The 24,280-nt window shown below is 42.9% G+C and overlaps 2 protein-coding genes across 7 annotated transcripts in view; one reads left to right on the plus strand and one right to left on the minus strand.

Moving 5' to 3' along the window:
* Positions 1-15,071, minus strand: part of exoc6b (exocyst complex component 6B) — a 49,445-nt gene extending 34,374 nt beyond the window's left edge. For 2 of the 3 annotated variants that reach the window (XM_061960585.2, XM_061960583.2), the window contains exons 1-7: positions 14,673-15,071; positions 10,180-10,345; positions 10,062-10,109; positions 9,895-9,985; positions 9,767-9,812; positions 9,000-9,204; positions 1,590-1,760 (exon numbers count right to left, since the gene is read on the minus strand). In XM_061960585.2, the coding sequence (XP_061816569.1) occupies positions 1,590-1,760; positions 9,000-9,204; positions 9,767-9,812; positions 9,895-9,985; positions 10,062-10,109; positions 10,180-10,345; positions 14,673-14,830 (885 nt within the window). In that variant the 5' untranslated portion in view covers positions 14,831-15,071. The remainder of the gene's footprint in view (positions 1-1,589; positions 1,761-8,999; positions 9,205-9,766; positions 9,813-9,894; positions 9,986-10,061; positions 10,110-10,179; positions 10,346-14,672) is intronic. The other variant, XM_061960584.2, reaches the window with a different exon arrangement.
* Positions 1,997-24,280, plus strand: part of tkfc (triokinase/FMN cyclase) — a 30,175-nt gene continuing 7,891 nt past the window's right edge. For 2 of the 4 annotated variants that reach the window (XM_061960588.2, XM_061960591.2), the window contains exons 1-9: positions 15,094-15,239; positions 15,308-15,388; positions 22,064-22,253; positions 22,322-22,426; positions 22,741-22,928; positions 22,994-23,072; positions 23,151-23,240; positions 24,094-24,128; positions 24,196-24,280. In XM_061960588.2, the coding sequence (XP_061816572.2) occupies positions 15,383-15,388; positions 22,064-22,253; positions 22,322-22,426; positions 22,741-22,928; positions 22,994-23,072; positions 23,151-23,240; positions 24,094-24,128; positions 24,196-24,280 (778 nt within the window). In that variant the 5' untranslated portion in view covers positions 15,094-15,239; positions 15,308-15,382. Of the gene's footprint in view, positions 2,146-15,093; positions 15,240-15,307; positions 15,389-21,410; positions 21,761-22,063; positions 22,254-22,321; positions 22,427-22,740; positions 22,929-22,993; positions 23,073-23,150; positions 23,241-24,093; positions 24,129-24,195 lie in introns of those variants that run through there. The other 2 variants (XM_061960589.2, XM_061960590.2) reach the window with 2 other exon arrangements.

A 24,280-nucleotide genomic window follows, 5' to 3' on the forward strand; every position in this document is an offset into this window, starting at 1 on the left:
GTGATTAATAAACACAATTTTTCTGAAAGTGAATTATTCCCTTCTTTTTCTTTTATTCTCTTAATGAGTGGCATGTATTAACAGTGATTAGAGCATATGAATTTAAAGTAATTTAAAAAACAACTCCAAAAGCAGCAATGCCTCACTGAAGTGAACTTCACAGCCCATCACTGGTTTAACGGTACATTTGTAATCTGATTTTTCCCTACAAAACTTTCATCAGGATTTCCCACATGATAGACATTAAGTTAGGGATGAGAAGTGTTTATCACGTCTCGTGTCTACTAGCTAAACAAATACAGTGCAGTCCAGCCTCGGAGATGCCAAAGCTTGTAAATCCTCCTATGTCGATGAAAGCAGTGTGCCGCTATTGTTCAGTAGAGTTGGGAAACAGGGCTACAACCTGGAACTAGTAATGCTGCACTTTAATCAATAAATAACTTTCATTTACTAAATATTACTAAACAGTCATACAATTTAAACTGATGCTGTTGCACTTGTCTACATCGTTGAACTTTCCTAAAAATAAATCTTGTAAATGAAGGGCGCCCAAAGTACGTTTAATGCCTCAGCATAATGCAAAAATAAAATCAGATAATCATTAATAAGATATAATAAATGTTACACTAATTAGTGTTGTCAGCTATAACACAAAGCTAAGATGTGGATGCTTTGTTCAGAGAGCTTAGCCTATATTGACCTACATTGGATTGGTTTTAGCATCTTTAATGTACAAAATCCATCAGTGTGACATCCTTCAATTACTATATTTGTTTTTTCTAGAATTGTTTTTCTTAGTAGAATTACTTGCCAGCAGTTTGTAGTTGATGTCTTTCATTTCAAATAAATACAAATATTCAAACAAAATCAAGCAATTTTAGTTTTATATTTTGTTACCTTACAGTACCCAAAATTAACCAAACCCTGATCTTAAAACCGACGGAGAGGACTGAAAGGTGGAGACCAGGGAAAATGGAGGCAAGGCAGACAGGAGGATGGCATTCCATAGATGAGGAACATGAGCAAGGAGGAAGAGCAGGTAAAAAAGGCCCCAAAGAGGAAAGGAAGAGTACAAAGAGAGCAGAGGAACATAGGAAGAAGAGACTCAAGGGGACGGCCGTGAATGACGGGAAGGGGAAGACGTGCCAGGGGCAGGGACAGTGTTCGGTTGGCATCGGCGCCGACGCGGCCGTAACCCGGCGACCGCGGGGTCAAGCCTTTGTGGGAGCTAAGGCTTGAAGCAAGTTTACAGGACGTAAATAAGGCAAAAGGGACAACAGGGACCTGCAAAGAGAATGGCAGCACCAGGGTGACAAGTTCAGCCTCATTGTGCTTGGCCTTCCTTAAGCGAGAACACGCCAGTGGCATAAAAGAACTCGGATCCCGCCAGGAACGACTTGAGGAGTTTATTGTCCTCATACTTTTGAGTCCCTTTGGCAATAATGGCACAAGTTGGTGAGTAAACATCCCCATTACGTTCCAGATTCCCATTAATGCTCCACTGTTTGTTTCTACTTTTCACTATAAAACACGTTTTATAATTTCACCCACTGGGTCCAATTTTGTGTGTGTGTGCATGTGTGTCTCACGTCATCATCATCCTCTTCATCCTCCACATCCAGGATGCCAGAGTCCAATTCTGACAGCGGGCCCTCACCCTCCCCGTTGCTCTGCATGACCCTAGCGGCTGCCAGTGCTTCTCTCCTGGGGCGCCGGCCAACAGGAGAGATAGAGTTGTCCAGCGAGCGCTGCAGTTGGGCCTGAAACAAACACACCAAACTTTCAGCATTGCAATGTTTGTTCTTATGAACTGGACCAACAGAAAGCAATCCATGTTTGTGAGGTTTCAAAATGAGGTGAGTGTTCTTTGGCCACAGCATTAGGTATACAAGAGCTAAAATAATACATATAAATATGGAATTGTTCACTACAGACTTTCATCTCAACTTGTATGAATTTACTAAAATGCTTCCAAGGACTCAGGAGGAAAACTCCAGATGGGACATCCCAACTGGAGATCCCGTGAAGTCATTGGAAGCAGAGGACGCATTATTTTCTCCATGGTTAAGCATGCTGACCCAGCGGGTGCCCTCCGCCACCCTAACTGCATGCGTACGCATGTGTGTGTTCAGTAACTAAATACAGGTAATCAATCTTCTTCCACTTCACAGGCCCAACAATCTGTTTCCCATTAGTGTGTGTGTGTGTGTGTGTGTGTGTGTGTGTGTGTGTGTGTGTGTGTGTGTGTGTGTACGTGTGTGTGTGCGACTACTGAAAACTCAGCAGAAGTCAAAGCCGGTCCTTTGCTCCAAGTAAATAAGTAAAGTACTAAGTGAGGGCACTACATGGAAGACTGGAATAAAAATGCAAGGACGGACTTGCAAGAATGCGAGTGAACAGAAATGATGACAGAGCACAAACATTTCTTCCTGAATTGTGCCAGTGGTTTAGGGTGAAAAGAAATATGACAGGTTAAACCAAATCAGGCCTGATTTAATTAGACTGAACCATTTAATGTAAACACAAATTGGTTAAGGTTCTGGACCAGCATCAGTTGTGATGCACCTTGATGTTACCTCACAATCCTATCTTCCTCACCCACTCAACCTTCCTTTACCAAGCACGTGGCGGAGGACAGTAGCTCTATTGTGAACACTTTTCTCGTCTCACCACATCTATTTATTTTCACTAGCAGGTACCGAGCAGTCAAGCTCATTTGTACTGACAGAGAACGGGCTGATGGCGCGAAGAGGGATTGGATTTCCGACTGGGAACATCTGATAGAGTCTTACTATCGGGACAGTCTCACTTGTAATTAGTGGTTACAGGAGGCAGCACTTAGCTTCCTCAGGGACTGCAAGTGGATTTTCCACACCAGTGGTTCTCTAACTGTGGGCCAAAAAACCCTCAAGTCAACTAGGAGGGCTGAAATGGATTAGGATTAATCATCTAGGTTTACTGCTGGCTCCAGTTGCTGCACAGAGGACAGGAAGCAAGGAAGAGGATGAAGGTGACTTATTTGTTGACTTGTTTTAATTTAGAACATAAATGAAGTCCAAGTGTGCCACACTAAATTCCAGAGGAAGTATTGATGAGAATCTCCTTTAGAGGCTCATCTGTCTGTCACCAACCATTCCGTCTTATTCCCGTCCCACCCCCTCATCCTGAACTTTCACACAACATCATTCCCCAAATAAACAAGAGGCATTGCTGTGAACTCTGGACACAAACAAACAGAAACAACTTCCTTGGCCTCAAAAAAGACAAAAACAATGAGCTTAATGCTGAAGAGCAGGATTTGATTGAAGGTTTTCAGCAACATTCCCTAACTGAAATACAGGCGAATGTGCAATGAAAGGTGTGTGTCCTCAGTCCTCAATCGTCTAAATGTGTTGAGATAATTCTACTTTAACCAGTGACCACCACCTTTCAGTAGAGGTAAGCCAGAGTCATGTATAAAGAAAGAATGGCCAACTAAACAGCAGGCGCCATGACTTCTACGAATGATGTGTGCAGCTGTGCCCGGATGCATGCAATTGCTGTCGTTTTGACATTAGTTTTTCTGACGAAATAGACCAAAATAATATGTCCATAAATAGTTCTAAACATACTCCAGCTCATAAACTTAGAATAAACATGCTTTTATTTTGCGAAGGTAGAATTGTGTGGCGGTATTTGACGCACCATGCTGCTACATTCCTGCAGTGTTTCATGACCAGCAGGCACACTAACACAAACCTGACAGCGCAACAAACGTAAATAAATACACAGAATTACAAAAAAACAAAAACAACTTATTATTCTAATTCTGCCAAAATCTTTATTATCTTTGGACCAACAATGACGGAGAAATGATGACTTGTGTGTAAAGTATGTCCACTGTGGTGGCTGCCTCCAATGTATTTATGATCACGGTATGTATCACTCATTATGTATTATTGTAACTGATCTTTCTTTTTTGTAACATGCTAAGTAAATAAGTGTACTTTTGTAGTTTTTTCCCCATATGTCTGCACAATAACTTAGATATGGTAACACAGGCGAGCAGCAAAGAATATGAAGAGATTTTTGGTCCAGAACATAGTTTGTTTTTTTCATTATTGACGTATTTCTTGACATATTTTTTCATGACATTTCCAGTTCCAGTTTTGTAATCTATCATTACTCCCAAAATGTGGTTTCTTTTACTCATCTATTTGTATTTGTATTTGTGTTTGACTTTCTCTCTTGCTGCCTCGAAATCTGCAAATTGCATTATTTTAGGATGTGGTGCTGTGGTCTGAAGAGGCAAAGAAGATCATTCTCATAGAACTCAGAGTCCCATGGGAAGAAGGATGCGACCAAGCCTTTGAAAGAAACAGTGCCAAATACCAGGACCTATTGAATGACTGCAGGGGAAAAGGATGGCAGGTATGGCTGTTCCCGGTCGAGGTCGGCTGCAGAGGATTCCCTGCCCAGTTGGTATGGAGAATGCTCACAGCCTTGGGAATAACAGGGAAGAAAAGAAAGACAGCAGCTCGCAGGATGGGGGAGGCAGCAGAGAGAGCCTCTTGCTGGTTATGGAGCAGGAGAGACGAGATGAGCTGGAAGCCAGGAGGAGGAGATAGGCAGTGACTTGGCCACCACTGCCGGCCCACCAGCGGTAGGGTGTTGTGGTTCAGGGTCGAAACACCCAATGACCGCTGGATACCATCTGATGATATCAAGTCCTCCTGGCCAAGTCTCCATTCACCTAAGGTGAATGAAGAGGAAAGCATCTCCGGATGTAATATAATCATAGATTTCTTGGAAACCAGTGACTTCCAGGAAAGCCTGGATGGCAACCGAGGAAGTTCGGTGACTCTGGAAAGACAGATGACCTCCAGGAAAGACTGGCGTGGGTGGATGAGGCCAGAAACCTCATGCACAGCACTCGCAAGAGGGCACCAACCCAAGCTATGGAAATTAACATTGAGCAATACCCCCAGAGTCTCCCGAGAGGGGGGGAGGATGAGAGACTCAACGGGACGGACGCAACGGTAACGGCCAGGAATGGATCACGGACAAAGAGACGGCTCATCCAAACAACAATAACTGGAGAGGTATTGGAGGTAAAGTGTCATTGCGGAAAAACCTGCAAAAACACAAGAGGGCTTAAAATACACGAAGCCAGGACCACATGTGGAAAAGGGGGGACACAGGTGCAGCGCACAGATGTAGCACCTGGTGAGACGCAGGAGAGCTCCAGGCAGGAAGCGCCTCACAGCACTGGAGATCTCTCAGTACCTGTGCCACCTCAAGACCTCAGGCGGGATCCACCCCATACCTCTTCAGAGAGCCAAAACCACCCTGTGAGGGAACGAATTAAGTGGCCCAAGATGAGTGACACCAAAGAATGGAACCAACTAGACGAAGACCTCAACAAAGTGCTAGAAGCCACACTAGCAGGAACAGCTGAACAGAAAGTCAATACACTCACAACAATAACGTACAATCTGGCAAGGGAGCGTTTTGGGATGGAGGACAAGAAGGTTAACACCAAAATGGCACATCAGCCAAGCAGAAGAGAAAGAGAAATCCATCGCCTAAGGAAGGAAATCAAAACTCTAAACAAACCGTTCAAAAGAGCCACTGTCGAGAAAAATGAAGGCATCAAGGATCTGACAAGGCAACTACGGGAACGTCTTTGTAGACTCCGTAGAGCAAAAAGCATTCGGAAGAGGAGGAAGGAGAGGGAGAACAGAAGAGCACAGTTCCCCAAAGACTCTTTCAGAGTCACCAGGAAACGACTGGGTGAAGCAAAATCCGGAATGCTGACCAGCTCTAGGGACGATGTGGAGGCGTTCTTAAGAGAAACCCACAATGACACCTGGAAAATCCAGGCCCTGGGTGCCAACCATAACATCGACAGCTTGGAAAAACCAAGAAAGGAGCTCAACATCAGTGAACCATCCTGGAAGGAAATCCAAGAGGTGGTGAAAAAGGCCAGAACAGGATCTGCCCCCGGCCCTAGTGATATACCCTATAAGGTGTATAAGAAATGCCCGATGCTCCTTCGGAGGCTGTGGATGCTGTTCCGAAGGATCTGGAAAAAGGGCACCATTCCATCATGCTGGAAGAAGGAAGAAGGCTGTTTTGTGCCAAAGGAAGAGAACTCCTCAACCATAAATCAATTCCGTACAATATCACTTCTAAACATAGAAGGCAAAATCTTCTTTTTTTGTACTGGCAAAAAGGATGACCTTATACATGACGGAGAACGGATATGTTGACACCTCTATCCAGAAAGGTGGAATTCCAGGCTTCTCTGGATGCCTGGAACACACCGGAGTTCTCAGTCAGATGATCCAGGAGGCCAAAGCAAGCAAAGGCAACCTGACTGTTGTCTGGCTCAAACTGGCTAACGCCTACGGAGCAATCCCTCACGCCCTCATTCACACTGCACTAGACCATTACCACATCCCTCTGCACATCAAGGGAATGATAACCAGCTACTTTGGAGGCATCCAGATACGATTCAAAACAGCCAATTTCACAACTCAGTGGCAAAACCTGGAAAAGGGAATCGTGACTGGATGCCCAATCTCCCCCATCCTCTTCATCACGGATATGAACCTCCTCATAACAGCTGCTGGGAAAGAAGCCAGAGGACCAGCAATGGAATCAGACATTTGACAACCCCCAATAAGAGGTTACATGGACGATCTCCCCGTGACGACCACAACCCAGGTGGAGGCGAGATGGGTGCTAACAGTTCTGGACCACATGGCAACATGGTCCAGAATGAAGTTTAAGCCCAAAAAATCGAGGAGCATGGTGATCCGGAAAGGTAAACTGACGAACAGGTTCAAGCTGAAAGTGCAAGGAGAAGTGATTCCATCGATTGAGGAGAACCCTATAAAGTGCCTTGGAAAGTGGTTTGACAGCTCACTTACTGACAGGAACAACATCACCAGTACAGAGAAGCAGACAGAGGAGTGGCTAAGGAGGATTGGAAAATCAGGACTCCCTGGTAAATTTAAAATATGGCTCTACCAACATGGACTGTTACCAAGACTCATGTGGCCGTTGACGGTGTATGACATCCCTATGACATGCGTAGAAGGAGTGGAGAGAAAGATCAATAAGTACCTCAGAAAATGGCTGGGAATCCCTCCAAGCTTCACATCAGTAGGCCTCTACATAAGATCAGGACAGCTCCAGCTTCCCTTATCATCCATGGTGGAGGAATTCAAGGTAGCAAAGTGCTTAGTCTTAATAACATACAGAGACTCCCAGGACGAGCAAGTCAGACACGCAGGCGTCACTACGAAATCAGGACGCAAGTGGGCAGCTGACACATCTGTTGCACAAGATGAGAGCATGTTGAGGCTACGTGACATCATAGGAACGCCATGCACAGGAAGACAGGGTCTTGGAACTTCCCATGTCCAACAGTGAAGTAAGGCAGAACCCAGGGAAAGAAGAGCTATGATCAAGGAGGAAGTACGAAACCTGGAAGAGGAAGGTCGGAAATCAAGAGCAGTAGAACTAGCGTCCCAGGGAGCCTGGACCAAATGTGACCTCCGTAAGAGAAAGATCACATGGGCAGATCTATGGAAGCTGGAACCATTCCGCATCTCTTTCTTGTTGAGATCAGTTTATGACACACTCCCGACTCCAACAAACGTGCACAGATGGGGCATGAGATCCACTATGCAAGCTTTGCGAGCAGAAGGGTACCATGGCGCACATCCTGTCAGGGTGTAAAACAGCACTCACCCAAGGGAGATACAGATGGCGTCATGACAAGGTGCTCATGACACTGGCTAACACCCTGGAGCAGCAGAGATGCAAGAAACGGCAACCACAAGGGAGAACAAGATCAATCCAGTTTGTGAGGGAGGAAGAAAAGCCAACAACCACAGCAACATCAAGGAAGAGCCTATTGCAAATGGCCCGTTCTTGGGACATTAAGGTAGACCTGGGAGGTAGGCTGCAGTTCCCCCAGGTTGTCCAGACAACCCTGAGACCGGATGTGGTGCTGTGGTCTGAAGAGGCAAAGAAGATCATTCTCATAGAACTCACAGTCCCATGGGAAGAAGGGTGCGACCAAGCCTTTGAAAGGAAAAGTGCCAAATACCAGGACCTTTTGAATGACGGCAGGGGAAAAGGATGACAGGCATGGCTGTTCCCGGTCGAGGTCGGCTGCAGAGGATTCCCAGCTCAGTCGGTATGGAGAATGCTAACAGCCTTGGGAATAACAGGGAAGAAAAGAAAGACAGCAGCTCGCAGGATGGGGGAGGCAGCAGAGAGAGCCTCTTGCTGGTTATGGAGCAGAAGAGATGAGATGAGCTGGAAGCCAGGAGGAGGAGATAGGCAGTGACTTGGCCACCACTGCCGGCCCACCAGCGGTAGGGTGTTGTGGTTCAGGGTCGAAACACCCAATGACCGCTGGATACCATCTGATGATATCAAGTCCTCCTGGCCAAGGCTTCATTCACCTAGGTGAATGAAGAGGAAAGCATCTCCGGATGTAATATAATCATAGTTTTACTTAGTTTCAAAAAGTCTGTTTTTGTCAAACCATCTCTCAAATTTAATAATTTCTTCTGTTATTTTTTTGTATTAGTTTCTGTGTTTTCTGTCCTGAACAAAGCACAGATGTTGTGCCATGTGTTTACCACAAACAAGAGGCTGTAATCGGTAGCTCTTCAGTGTTGTTCGCGAACCTTCACTTGCCATACCTGTCTTCTTTGCGGGTTCTGGGGAAAGCGATGTCAAAGCTTTCCACAATTCTTGCGAGTGGAGCAGCCCCGTGCAGCACAACATGGCATTTTTACACGCCAAAAAACTAACAAGGAAGCACCGCAAACACATAGGATCAGCTCAAAGTTGGTAGCAGTCATGGTGCCCTGTAGTCATGATAGTGCCTTTTTACCAATTATTGAGGAGATCGCCTGGAACCCACTAGGTCATATTCTCTTTATACGTGACTCACTAGCACCTCTAGAAGCACACAATGGTATTACATAACATACCTGCCTGATGGCCGTTTCTCCGATCTTGTCCGAGTGTTTCCGGATGCTCTCTAGAAAGTCTTTTAGCTGGATCATGGCTGTGTCCCGGATCTGTGTCCTTAACTTCGGAATGTTTTCTGCCATGATGGTGCAGAACCGGTACTGGCCTGCCCTGGGAAGACACGTCTGCTCTAGCTGTTCCAAGGTGCACAGCGCAGGGTAGTACCTTCACACACACACACACACACACCTTTTACTTTCTCTTTTAAAAGTGTTAAGTTCCTATGGGAATAGGAGTAAAATTAGCTCTATAACAGAGGCACACCAAAAACACACACACGCGATGATGTACACTGCATTTGCCTCACTTGCAGCGTTGGCTGAACCCAAGCTGCTCTCTGCTCACTGAGGGGACAGTGAGCAGCAGAAAAGCACACAAACAAACCATTAATTTAGGACCAAGCAGACTTCTGTCCTCAGGTCAGAGCCAGGCCAGGCAGGGATAGAGGGGAGAGAAAAGCAGGACGTTTGGACGCTATTCACAGTTCTCTGGCTCCATCTAGTGGATAGCAGCTGAACTATCTGACAGTCACAGTACACAGTGAATCTTTTAAATTTGCATGTCGACAGGCTTTTCTCCTTTGGATTAGATTATGTTTGTTAACTTGACATTCGTCCATTGCTGCTAGGTTTCTGATTGGCTCAAATTACTTCACATTTACAAGCAACAGCACCACCACATGTTCAGTGGGCATGAGATGAGAATGCTTTGGAGATGACACTCATACCTTTTAGTCTCCATTTGCTCTTGTAGGCGTGCGTACATCTCCAAGACTGGCACACAAAATACAGACACTTGTTAGTGACTCTGTCAGTGATTGGACAACAAATGCGTGTGTGTGTAGATGTTTGAGACCTGGCAGGCAGTGTGTCAGTTTGTCCACAGTGGTGGCGATGTTTCTCTGTTGTACTCGACACTGCCTCAGCTCCTCCATGGAGTTCATCAGCTGCAGAGGGAAGAGTAGGGGTTGAAGATGAGGTTTTGACTGTGGATGGACGCTTTTTGTCAGTGAGTCAACTTGCCTCTTTTCCGTCACCTTGAAGGGACCTGTTGGTCTCAGTCACCTGACTCTGGATGTTAAAAAGGGCAATATTAAAGAAGATGAACGGAGCTGGTCTTCCTCATCTTCATGCGTGTTACCTTCAGCTTCTGCGCCTCTCCTCGCACTTTGAGAAGCTCTGTGATGGAGTCCACAAAGCCCTGGAAGTGGTGGTTGCACATCTTCTCGATCTCTCTGTCGTGATTCCTGATCCGAACGTCCAGTTTGTCCATGAACACGCCATGTTCCTGGCCATCGTACACTGACCTGGACAAGACAGAGGAATTATGTCACCTGATTTCCTGTTGGCCGAAAATGGCAAACATCCCACAACAAGCGTTTGTTACGATCTTCCTGTGTTTTTTCCTTTACCACTACCCCATCCCACACACACACACACACACACACACACACAAACCTTTGACCAGGAAGTGTCTTGAAATGTTGACGAGTACAATGGGGAAAGAGAGCGGCCTGACGGCATCAGGGGCTTTTTTCAGTTATATTTACACAATGTGTGTGTGTGTATGTGTGAAATATAGTGCTGACTAGATTCAGAGTCTTCACTCATTTAGAACGCCCAGCACCTCATGACAGAAATACACTGAACGCATGTACAGTGTATTTCTACATCACGTAGATGAGATGCTCCAGTAATAGAAATATCGCTGTAGTGCAAGGTTAACAAAGCAAATTACCAACAACTGTATCAGTCCCACATGTGCATTTGATGGAGCCATGTGACCGAGTTGACATGTCCTGAGCAGGTCTGCTGTCAGAAAGGAATGTAACAGCATGCCTCATCCTGCTCACCAAGTACACACGCATACACACACTTAATTATTTTAACCCCATTTCCCTCTCGGACAAATCAACTGCATTGTTTCTACTGGCCAGCAAGGTCAACAAATAGCAGTACATAACAGAGTCATGTACAAACCCCATTTCCATATGAGTTGGGAAATTGTGTTAGATGTAAAGATAAACGGAATACATCCATCCATCCATTTTTTACCGCTTTTCCCTTTTGGGGTTGCGGGGGGTGCTGGAGCCTATCTCAGCTGCATTCGGGCGGAAGGCGGGGTACACCCTGGGGACAAGTCGCCACCTCATCACAGGGCCAACACAGATAGACAGACAACATTCACACTCACATTCACACACTAAGGCCAATTTAGTGTTGCCAATCAACCTATCCCCAGGTGCATGTTTTTGGCGGTGGGAGGAAGCCGGAGTACCCGGAGGGAACCCACGCAGTCACGGGGAGAACATGCAAACTCCACACAGAAAGATCCCGAGCCCGGGATTGAACCCAGGACTACTCGGGACCTTCGTATTGTGAGGCACATGCACTAACCCCTGTTCCACCGTGCTGCCTAAACGGAATATAATGATTTGCAAATCCTTTTCAACCCATATTCAATTGAATGCACTACAAAGACAAGATATTTGATGTTCAAACTCTTAAACTTTTTTTTTTTTTGCAAATAATAATTAACTTAGAATTTCATGGCTGCAACACGTGCCAAAGTAGTTGGGAAAGGGCATGTTCACCACTGTGTTACATGGACTTTCCTTTTAACAACACTCAGTAAACGTTTGGGAACTGAGGAGACACATTTTTTAAGCTTCTCAGGTGGAATTCTTTCCCATTCTTGCTTGATGTACAGCTTAAGTTGTTCAACAGTCCGGGGGTCTCCGTTGTGGTATTTTAGGCTTCATAATGCGCCACACATTTTCAATGGGAGACAGGTCTGGACTACAGGCAGGCCAGTCTAGTACCCGCACTCTTTTACTATGAAGCCACGTTGATGTAACACGTGGCTTGGCATTGTCTTGCTGAAATAAGCAGGGGCGTCCATGGTAACGTTGCTTGGATGGCAACATATGTTGCTCCAAAACCTGTATGTACCTTTCAGCATTAATGGCGCCTTCACAGATGTGTAAGTTACCCATGTCTTGGGCACTAATACACCCCCATACCATCACAGATGCTGGCTTTTCAACTTTGCGCCTATAACAATCCGGATGAAACGACGTCCACAGTTTCCAAAAACAATTTGAAATGTGGACTCGTCAGACCACAGAACACTTTTCCACTTTGTATCAGTCCATCTTAGATGAGCTCAGGCCCAGCGAAGCCAACGGCGTTTCTGGGTGTTGTTGATAAATGGTTTTCGCCTTGCATAGGAGAGTTTTAACTTGCACTTACAGATGTAGCGACCAACTGTAGTTACTGACAGTGGGTTTCTGAAGTGTTCCTGAGCCCATGTGGTGATATCCTTTACACGCTGATGTCACTTGTTGATGCAGTACAGCCATGTGGGATCGAAGATCACGGGCTTAGTTGCTTACGTGCAGTGATTTCTCCAGATTCTCTGAACCCTTTGATGATATTACGGACCGTAGATGGTGAAATCCCTAAATTCCTTGCAATAGCTGGTTGAGAAAGGTCGTTCTTAAACTGTTCAACAATTTGCTCACGCAAAGTGGTGACCCTCGCCCCATCCTTGTTTGTGAATGACTGAGCATTTCACGGAATCTACTTTTATACCCAATCATGGCACCCACCTGTTCCCAATTTGCCTGTTCACCTGTGGGATGTTCCAAATAAGTGTTTGATGAGCATTCCTCAACTTTATCAGTATTTATTGCCACCTTTCCCAACTTCTTTGTCACGTGTTGCTGGCATCAAATTCTAAAGTTAATGATTATTTGCTAAAAAAAAATTTTTTTATCAGTTTGAACATCAAATATGTTGTCTTTGTAGCATATTCAACTGAATATGGGTTGAAAATTATTTGCAAATCATTGTATTCCGTTTATATTTACATCTAACACAATTTCCCAACTCATATGGAAACGGGGTTTGTATAAGAGAGTATGGCCAACTCGGTTTCAGGCGATCTCCTCGATGATTGGTCAAAAGGCACTCACGTGACTAAAGGGCGCCATGACTGCTACTAACTTTGAGCCAATGTATAAATGCCCTGTAGTGCAGCATGGGCCTGCTCCACCCACAAGAATTGTGGAAAGCTTTTACATTGCCGGAAAGAAAACAAGCATGGGAAGTGAAGGTCCGTGAACAACACTGGAGAGACACCAATAACAGTGTCTTGTGCCAGGTAAACAAACGACACAACGTTTGCGTTCTGTTCAGTATGTCACACAGACGCTTATACAAACAATAACAGAAGAAATTAACAAATTAAAGAGATGGTCTGACAAAAACAGACTGTCTTTGAATCTTAGTAAAACTAAAATAATGCAATTTGGTAACAATAGAAGAGAACGTCAAACACAAATACAAATAGACAGATATTGAATGAGTAAAAGAAACCAATTTTCGGGTGTAGTAATACATGTTTATTGCGCTGTCGGGTGGGTGTTATAGTGCCTGCTGGTCACAAAACACTGCAGGAATGTAGGAGCAGAGTGCGTCAAATACGGCTGCAAAATTATACTTTCACAAAATAAAAGCATGTTTTATTGTAAGTTTATGAGCCGGAGTATGTTTGGAAGTATAAATAGACGTATTATTTTTGGTCTATTTCGTCAGAAAAACTCATGTCAAAATGACAGCAATTGCATGCACCCGAGCACAGCCGCACACGTCCTTGGTAGCTGTCATGGCGCCTGTTGTTTAGTTTGCCATACTCTTCTTTATAAGCGACTCTGGTATGTAACACACATATCACTTTCATTATTCCCACAAATAAAATTCTGTGGCACCCACTCAAGTCACCAGGCAGTTTGCAAGATAGTTTGCAAATAAGAATCATATTTTGATGGTGAGAAATAACACTAGAAGTTGTGAAGTGAAGAAACAAGCCTTGCTTACAGTGTTTCCCTGTTTTTATGGAACATTTTATTTTGGGACAAGGACCAAGGAAACAAGATAGGGGAACAAATCAAAGAAGATGGAGGACTGTTATAGGTAGGACATAACTACCCCGCCTTCCGCCCATGAGCAGCTGAGATAGGCTCCAGCACCCCCCGCGACCCCAAAAGGGACAAGCGGTAGGAAATGGATGGATGGATGGATGGATAACATATTATGCACAAGAGGCCCAAGTAGCCAGAAGCAGGTTGAGGAATGACGTCAGTGCAACCCGATTGGACGTTCTATATGCGCTATGGCAACACTGACAGCCCATCATGACTTTGTTTTGTCCAGTATTTTGCGTCTGAATGAATAAGTGATAGTAAGAGCATATATGTCCTACAAAGAACTGTCGATGTTGACAATATGCTTTGTTTACATTCAGTGGCACAACAAGGACCAAAGTGGATCAAGTGTTAGCTAGTCTTTCAACTGAATAGTGAGGGTTCGTTCTTCATTGACATAAGTGAGCAGAATTACAATTAATTAGCAGAGTAGGCTAACGTTAGCCTGCTCACATGTATCAGGATTCAGACACAAGAAGGCTCGGCCGGGCAGTGAGACCAAAAGGTTTTCCACCTAATGAAGCGAGTTAGTTGGCCAGCTCGGTGTCCGATAATGGACGTTGGGTGTTTTTAAAGTTTGGAGCTAGCCAGCTGGGCGAAGCCGCCGAGCGGGGTGGAGCAGCACAGCCGAAGCAGGGGAACTTACCGGAGAGTCGGCCCAATACAGTTGGTGTCCGTGCTCTCTATTTCGCGGAGAATTCGCTCGTGTTCGGCGGCTGTCTCCACCGTCGCCATACCGCATTTTGTTCTGGACGGTCCCGAGATGGGCTGAGGCGAGCGGACGATCTGCGCTCCGTGCGTCATGGCGAACCGCTGGCCGGGGGTTGGTTCGATGTTTTCGCGGTGCAGCCCGAGTGAGCGGGGTTACACTCACATATTCTACAAAATAAAACTTCAGCACACATCATACACTACCTAAAATATATGCTTTCTAGTATTGTTGTTTTATCAGCTAATGATTGACTAATCAAAATATTTTAATAACATGTAACCTGATATCGTTGGTCTTGCTTGCATTAATATGTCTTAGTTAGAACCATATTTGTAAAAATGTTGCTCTCACAAAGAAAATAGTGAACGCTCATGAAATAGGCGCGGCTAAGATTGTGACGTCGACGTCAAACAGAATAATCATGCTTTAAACATAACCAATATTGACTGAGCGGATCCTGACTCAAATGCCAAGCATTTTTGCGTTGCAGTTTTAAGAATCGTGAGTCTTTATTTATTATCGTTGTTTAAACGTATTAGCTTTGTCACATGTTTTATTTTGTTTTGAAGGGATGACATCCGGGTCTTTTATGTTCAAAGTACATTGTAAACTGCGTCCACCTGCATCTGGGAGAGAAAGTTGTCATGGAGGTAAACTAACCAAAAAGACACACAACAGAGACTCAAACACGACAATGTGCTTATTTTATTCTTTGTGACTTTACGCAGACTTTTCAACACTTTCCTATCCTCAGAAATCAAAGTCTGCGCAGAACTAGACTATATGTAAACTACTATTTATTAAGCCATCCAAGCTACAGCTACCATACTTAACAGTATGTTGTGTCAATGAGAAATGGGCATTGTTTTTTTGACGATATAACTATTGTATTGGCAGTGTTGGGCAGTAACTAGCTACATGTAGCCAAGCTACGTAGCTTAACTACATTTTCTTGTAGCTTAGTTACTTTTTTACCGAGTAGCTTTTCCTGTAGCTTAGCCACTTTTAGACCCATGTATTTAGGTAGCTTACATCAAAACTACAAAGAGAGAAAATGGACTGCGAATCCAGGCCAAAAAATATGGAGAATATACAATGACCTGGATAAATGACAGCATTTATGCGTACGGAGAAAATCAATGATGATTGGTTGGTGTTTGCATGATGAGTCACAATTGGCTGAAGTTAGAGCGAAACATTACGGATTGGCCAATCAGAGGCTAGACAAGGCAGGTCATCGAAACTAGTAAGCAAAATAATAACAGTCACGCTTCAAACTGAGGGCTTGGAAATAGAGGAATTATCTCCCGCTGATTATACTTCTCTTTTAGTGATGAAGACGACATGCAGGAAACCCACAATAATGCATGTCCTTGGCCATATTTATATCTAAAACGCCAAACACAAATTTAAGAAAACGCATTAAGGTGAGTGGAGTTCATGAGAAGTTTTACTGCACATAACCATTACCAACTGTTCCCAAACAAAACACAAGTCATTGTTTTTTCTGTCAATATATTAATAGATACTGTTTTTTTTACTGTAGGCAAAGACAGTGAATAACAGGGTTGGGCCAAAGAAAAGACAAACTAAATAAATACATATAGTTGGGTGTGGAAACCCCCAGAGGTAGTGTAGGGCAGTGGTTCTCAACCTTTTTTCAGTGATGTACCCCCTGTGAACATTTTTTTAATTCAAGTACCCCCTAATCAGAGCAAAGCATTTTTGGTTGGAAAAAAAGAGATAAATAAGTAAAATACAGCACTATGTCATCAGTTTCTGATTTATTAAAATGTATAACAGTGCAAAATATTGCTCATTTGTAGTGGTTTTCTTGAACTATTTTGAAAAAAAGATATACAAATAACTAAAAACTTGTTGAAAAATATACAAGTGATTCAATTATAAATAAAGATTTCTACACATAGAAGTAATCATCAACTTAAAGTGCCCTCTTTGGGGATTGTAATAGATATCCATCTGGATTCATGAACTTATTTCTAAACATTTCTTCACAAAAAAAGAAATCTTTAACATCAATATTTATGGAACGTGTCCACAAAAAATCTATCTGTCAACACTGAATATTGCATTGTTGCATTTCTTTTCACAGTTCTTTTTGACCGACATTTCAGTAAGAAACCTGAGCTTGTGCTTCACTGAGTTTATGAACTTACATTCATATTTTGTTGAAGTATTATTCAATAAATATATTTATAAAATATTTTTGAATTGTTGCTATTTTTGGAATATTTAAAAAATATCTCACGTACCCCTTGGCATACCTTCAAGTACCCCCAGGGGTACGCGTACCCCCATTTGAGAACCACTGGTGTAGGGTGTCCCAGCTAAATGACAGATAGTAAATAGTAATTGACACTTACTGGGTCCATTTGTACACTCTCAGCTACATTAACATTGATATTATGCATGTGGGCCCATAGATATAAATGCTGTTGAATGTAACTTTAATGTAACTAGCTACTTTTGCCGTGTAGCTTGCTACAATTTTCCGGGGATAGCTCCCCCTGTAGCTTAGCTACATTTAATCAAGAGTAACTTGTAGCTTAGCTTACTACACTTTCCAAGTAGCTTGCCCATCTCTGTGTATTTGATCTAATCAGACTTTAAAGGCGTTCCCAACAGGGATGGCCCCATGATTTTTTCTCTCCCAGGGCTAAGGGGGGATGAGAAGGGAGCTTGATTGATTGATTGATTGAAAGTTTTATTAGTAGATTGCACAGTACAGTACATATTCCGTACAATTCACCACTAAATGGTAACACCCGAATACGTTTTTCAACTTCTTTAAATCGTCCATGTAAATCAATTCATGGTACAAATATATACTATCAGCATAATACAGTCATCACACAAGTTAATCATCAGAGTATATACATTGAATTATTTACATTATTTACAATCCGGGGGGTGGAATGTGGGGGGGGGTTCGGACGGGGGGGTTAGGTTTGGTTGATATCAGCACTTCAGTCATCAAAAATTGTATCATCTGAGAAATTTACATTGAAACAGTGTAGGTCTGACTTGGTAGGATATGTACAGCGAGCAGTGAACATAGTGAGTTCAGAAAGCATAAGAACAAGTATATACATTTGATTATTTACATATGATTATTTACAATCCGGGGATGTGGAGGGGGAGGGTGTTAGTCAAGGGTTGAAGTTGCCTGGAGGTATTCTTTTAGTGTGGTTTTGAAGGAGAATAGAGATGCACTTTCTTTTACACCTGTTGGGAGTGCATTCCATATGGATGTGGCATAGAAGGAGAATGAGTTAAGACCTTTGTTAGATCGGAATCTGGGTTTAACGTGGTTTGTGGAGCTCCCCCTGGTGTTGTGGTTATGGAGGTCATTTACGTTATGGAAGTAGTTTGACATGTACTTCGGTATCAGGGAGGTGTAGCAGATCTTATAGACTAGGCTCAGTGCAAGTTGTTTTACTCTGTCCTCCACCCTGAGTCAGCCCACTTTGTAGAAGTGGGTAGGAGTGAGGTGTGATCTGGGGTGGAGGTTTAAACAATGTTTGAACAATGTTTGGTGGGTGCTGAGAAAATAATCGATTTTCAAGACTTCAGTTCTCATTTTTTTAGATAAAATCAGTTATGGTACACAGCAACAGCATGTTCGATATAAAAGTAGTTTTAACTAAATTTGCCCAAAATTAGACAACAAAGTAGTTAAAGGGGCTGTGTGGAACTTGCTTACATTACGTTTTTCAAAGCAAAAAATATAACAAGAACGCCATTGGCTAGCTTGTGTTATACCATTAGTGGTTTAACAGGACACAATTTGTGTCAAAACGGACTATATTTTTCATGATTACTAAGTTTGTGTAGTGAAATTGTTTTAACGGCCCGAATAAAATGATTGGTGTTCACGGCGGTCACTAAACCCTCTCTCGTCAATTCGTACGCGCAGGGAGCGCGTGCACAAAGAATCAGAATCAGACATACTTTAATAATCCCCGAGGGGAAATTAAGACACATACAAAAGCAGTCCAAGAAAAACAACAAACAATTTGCAATCATGTTGTTGTTATGATAGAATATACATTCAATGATGGCTAACACTAACTATCCAAATCGCTATATTATTAGCTTACAACACCCAAAGTTAATGCCTGTGCATGTGTTATGTACGTACATAGTTACGTCATTACGTCCTATAGAAGCCGGAAGAGGGCAGGAAATATTGTGTAAAATACATTGGAAAGTTAGCGCCCTGGAGACATCTGTGTAAATGTTGCTAACAGCCCCTTCAAGCCGAACACAAGCAACGGTGGCAAAAATGTTTCACGTGCAAAGGTGACGCTCATACGCCTGCTAATAACCAGACAATACATTCAAAATGACAGCAAGTGTCTTTATCATATGCAGCATAATTAATGAAAACAGACAACTGTGCATTGGCAATATTGTTTCGGATCACATTATAACTTAAGAAATTATTAATGGTTAACCTAAAGGCTACAAAGTGCATCCCCAAATGATTACTCTAGAGGGGCAGGCCAAAAAAGTTTGCATTCAGGCTGTGATTGGGCAGCCAAAAGATGGAGCTGGACATTTGATAGCCGTTAAGAAAGATGTGTGAATGGCCATAGAAAGATGGACTCAGCCCGATGAAGCTGGGCTTTTGATTGGCGTTAGAAGGATGGACCCAGTTACGTGATTAGCCACAGAAAGATGGTCTCGGCCCGGTGATAGGCTTAGCAAAGATGGACTCACGGAGAAGATTGGCTGCCATGAAGCTGTCCCGTTATGTGGGCGATCTTAGTTACGTGGCATCATGTTTTATCATATATGGATAATCCACTGACGTCACAAATGGGGCAAATTCCAAACGGCTCCTTTGGAGGAAGTATGAAGGAAGGCAAGATTTTTAAATAAATATAATGCCCCCACGGTTTGATTTCAAGTTTCCAGGACTTAAACAGATCCAAAATACACAACAGCAGGTACTAATAGTTAAGAAAAGTTGGTTTTCCATAATAGGGCCCTAAAATGCTGAAAGGGTGGGGGGCTCAACTCGGGATAGACAGATTTCTGATGGGGCCATAGACTCCCCTTGCCCCTTGTAACCGTGTCCCCAGTTCCTAATGAGTATTATAAAGGTTAATTAAAAGAACTGTTTGCAGCTATCGATTATTCTGGTAACGGGTACTCTATCGATTATTCTGTTTGATTAATTGAGTAATCATAATCATATACTATATATTATTAACATCTATATTTTCGGGAAAATGTGTGAAATAAACAATTATTGCTGTGCTTGCCATAACCTTTATTATTTTTTATAATAAATGCACATAATCCATGTTAAAATTGCACTTTTAACATCCATTAATGTCTATTAACGAAGATGTGAAAAACACTCACAAAGATCACAGCACCCACACACCATTGCTCTCATGTGATCTCTATTGCAGGGACCGTGTGGAAACGATGTTTATGTATTTAAAGTTTCCGGTACTCCATGCATTCCAGATTTTATCAATTTGCACTAGTAGCACTCATTAAACGATTAATCAAAGCAACAAAAGCTTTTTTCTAATCAATTAATTGTTGCAGCCCTATCTTAGTTGCAGCCCTATTACAGTTAATTTTTTTCTAACCAACTAGCTTATGTTACCAATATATATTTTTAAAATGTCTGTCGTGTCTATACAAACACTAAATATATTTAATAAAAATTGCTTGTCGACCCGGGGGAATTTGTGTGACATTCAGGCTTGTCACTCGCCGCTGCCTCGTCCACACATACACGCAGAGAGCCAGTGACGTGCGGTAAGGTTCATGGCTGGTGAGGCACTGACTTCATCACAGTCAGATTTACAAACATATGAACCCTAAAGAGTATCTTATTCACAATTTGATTGGCAGCAGTTAACGGGTTATGTTTAAAAGCTCATACCAGCATTCTTCCCTGCTTAGCACTCAGCATCAAGGGTTGGAATTGGGGGTTAAATCACCAAAAATGATTCCCCGGCGCGGCGCCGCTGCTGCCCACTGCTTACCTCACCTCCCAGGGGGTGATCAAGGGGATGGGTCAATTGCAGAGGACACATTTCACCACACCTAGTGTGTGTGTGACAATCATTGGTACTTTAACTTTAACTTTAACTTTACACATACAAACTGTAGCACACAAAAAAGCACATTTAATAAAAAAAAACTTATTATGGTCTTACCTTTACTTATAATGGAGTCCATGCGCCGCTCCTTTTGAACAAAAGCATCGATAACTTGTTTATAGAAGTCTTCCTTATCTTTCTTCAGTTTTAAAAGTCTCTCTGTCTCGGTGGAGATCTTCCTTTAATTATTACCTCCTGCTTCGATTGAAAGTCCAGTTTAGAAAACTGTTTTATTTCAGATATGTAATCCTCCATGTTAAAAGTTCAGGCGAGAGGAAAAAATAAACGATCGTTAACTGTTGCTGCTTGTTGTCACTTCTTCTGCAGCCGAGTAGTTGCAAAAATGTTCCCTGGGATCACTAGCGCCCTCTACCACCATGAGGCGGGATTACTGCGAGCCTCAGCCAGTGCATCTTCGCAGCCGTTTTATGATTGCTCAGCACAAGAAATACGTTACACACATACAGTTGTTGACAAAACACACTGTACATTATGTACCTCAGCTAACTAAACTATGGAAATGTATAATGTAATTCATATAGCAATACGGTCTCACTGCACAGCAGGCCAGCAGTTAGCCGAGTCATTGCGCAATCCATGGTGAGGCTCAACTGGCTGCTGATCACCGCAAGTCTCTTCTCAGTATTTGAACGGCAAATTTGAAAATTCAGCTATTTTGAATAAAAATAATCTAAAACTGGTGAAGTTAAATGGAAAATAACTTTATAGTATAATCACTAGATACATATAACAATTTTTTTTTTTTTTTTTTACTTTTTTTTTCTTTCCATGTTGGCACGTGAGGCCCTGCCTCCCCTGACTGGACGTCACTGCAGGGAGCGTATGCACACATACAAAAGCAGTCCATGAGAAGTAAATAAACAATTTGCAGTAATGTTGTTACAATGGAATATACATTCAATGATGTCCAAATCGCTATCATGAGCTAACAACACACAACGTGTTACGTAGTGTATACATCATCACATCCTAGAAGCTGTAAAAAGGCAGAATATAATGCTTAAAACATATTGGAAAGTTAGCGCCCTCTAGGCATCCACGTAAAGGTTGCAAACAGCCCCTCAAATAAGTTGACAAATTGTTCAGGCTACTGAGTTGTTTTTGAGTGTGTGTGTCAATTGTGAGACCAAACAATGCGTTATCTCTCTGGTGCAGCCCCAAAAGAAGCTAATCAACTCTGCAGAGGACTGTGTTGACGAGGCTCTCTGTGGCCTTGTCAGGGCCTCCGGTGGCCTTTCTCTGCTGCAGGGCCACCGTGTCGTTCTCCGTTCCGACCTGGACAATGTGAGGGGCAAAGTGGCACTGCTGGCAGGAGGAGGCTCAGGCCACGAGCCCGCACACGGGGGTATGACCGTGTCACCACATGTGAAGAGTGTATAAACTATTTGGAAACACTGGGCATGTCATGTCCAGGGTATGTGGGTGCTGGGATGTTGTCTGCAGCAGTAGCAGGAGGAGTGTTTGCGTCTCCGCCTCCTGCTGGAATCCTGGCTGCCATTCTGTGCCTACACAATGCTGGTAAGATTACCTTTTCTCCTGTACACTAAAACTATTGTTAACCATTTTCGGCTCACAGCTTGATTTTGTATCAGCATATTCTTAAAAATGTATAATAAATATACGCTAAGAAAATATATTCCACTAATAACAATGTGCTTTGTCTACTAACACAAAGCTACAATCTGAATGTCTTCTTAAAATAGCTTAGCATGTATAGACCTGCATTTAGCCCAGTGAAAAATGTCAAAGCAGCCCCAGCATCCTTTGTTTTTTCTGTATGCGGCTCTCACTGTAAAAAGTTTGGCACCCCCTCAAAAGTTTTGATTGAGCAGGAGCATCTGGAATCCTTGTCATTGTAACAAACTACACCGGAGATCGCCTCAACTTTGGACTGGCCACAGAGCAAGCGTGCAACCGCGGTGTGGCTGTCAATATGGTCATCATTGCTGATGACTGCGCCTTTGAACGCCCCACGAAGGCGGGGAGAAGGGGCTTGTGTGGCACTGTTCTCATTCACAAGGTGAACCATTCAGTTTAATCATGAGACACAAAGAGTTTGAGGATGGAAGGAAACTTTTCCCTCAGCTGGCAGGTGCCTTAGCAGACGAAGGCTGCTCATTGGACCACATTGTTGCCATGGTGACAGAGGTGTTAAAGGGCACAGGTAAGGCTCTAGTGCTAACTAAAGCTGGGTTGTCCGTGGTGATGAAAAACCTGCTTGACTGCTCGTATTGTTTTGCAGGTACACTTGGAGTCAGTCTATCCCCGTGCAGCGTTCCCGGATGTCGGCCTTCTTTTGAGCTTCCCCCAGGGGATATGGAGCTCGGCTTAGGTGAGGATGATGTCCTCTGGTATTTTATCTTTACCAAATATCAGAACAAAGACCCACAGTGAGGCAGCATTTAGCCACTATCGCCCCCACCTGTGGAACACAGCCTGCCTGAGAGCCTCAGGAGTCAGACTGCAAAGACCAATATTCTTTTGTAAATGTTACAAGCACACCTTGTAAATCAGGCTTTTTATTGATCATTTTGAATTATTCTTAGGTTATTAATTATTTATTGCTATTATTACTATTTTTCTCATTTTATGTTTATCTTTGTTATTTATAGTTTTTTTTTTTTTAATATTTTATATTATTTTTTTAAAGGGCGTTAATTTTTAGGTATTCTCATGTGTGGACGCCTCAAAGGTTGCAATTTTCCTCAATCCTTAATGCCATGCTATGTTTTGTTATTGTCAATAGTGCTGTGTGTGCGATGTGCTGGCATGCGCGTGTGATTTTTGTTTTATAATTTATTTATTCATTATTTTTTTCCCTGGTGTAAAGTCTTTTGTGTGCACGAAAAGTGCAATATAGATCAAATTTGTTTGATTTATTGATTGATTCCTGCTGTGATAGACTTCCGTGCAATTCCCCTTCCGTCCCCGGGCCCTGCTGGCCTCGGTTCGCATTCGTGTTATGACCTGTTTACTTGTCCAGTCACATCTGTTTTACTGCAATTTCTATGATTTATTGGATTATTTTCAGTCTTATTTGTTGTCAATTTCAATATTTTGTACAAAGTTGCACCTGTCATGAATAACTTGCGAGTAGCGATGTCCAGTGTGAAGTGAGCATATAGGCACTGTACGATTGGTCTAGTCTAAGTACAACTATCTTGTTTTTTGTTCATCTCATGCAGGAATCCATGGAGAACCTGGTGTCAAAAGGTCAAAGGTGAGTCCAAGAATAGTAAACAAAGATTATGTAGTTTTATTTTTTGAATGAATTATTCTTGAATCAGGTGGATTCTGCTGACCAAGTGGTGTCAGCCATGATTGATCACATGACCAATGCAGAGAGTCAGTCACACTTGGACCTGAGGAAAG

This window comes from Nerophis lumbriciformis, linkage group LG05 (assembly GCF_033978685.3).
Source record: "Nerophis lumbriciformis linkage group LG05, RoL_Nlum_v2.1, whole genome shotgun sequence".
NCBI classification, from domain to species: domain Eukaryota; kingdom Metazoa; phylum Chordata; class Actinopteri; order Syngnathiformes; family Syngnathidae; genus Nerophis; species Nerophis lumbriciformis.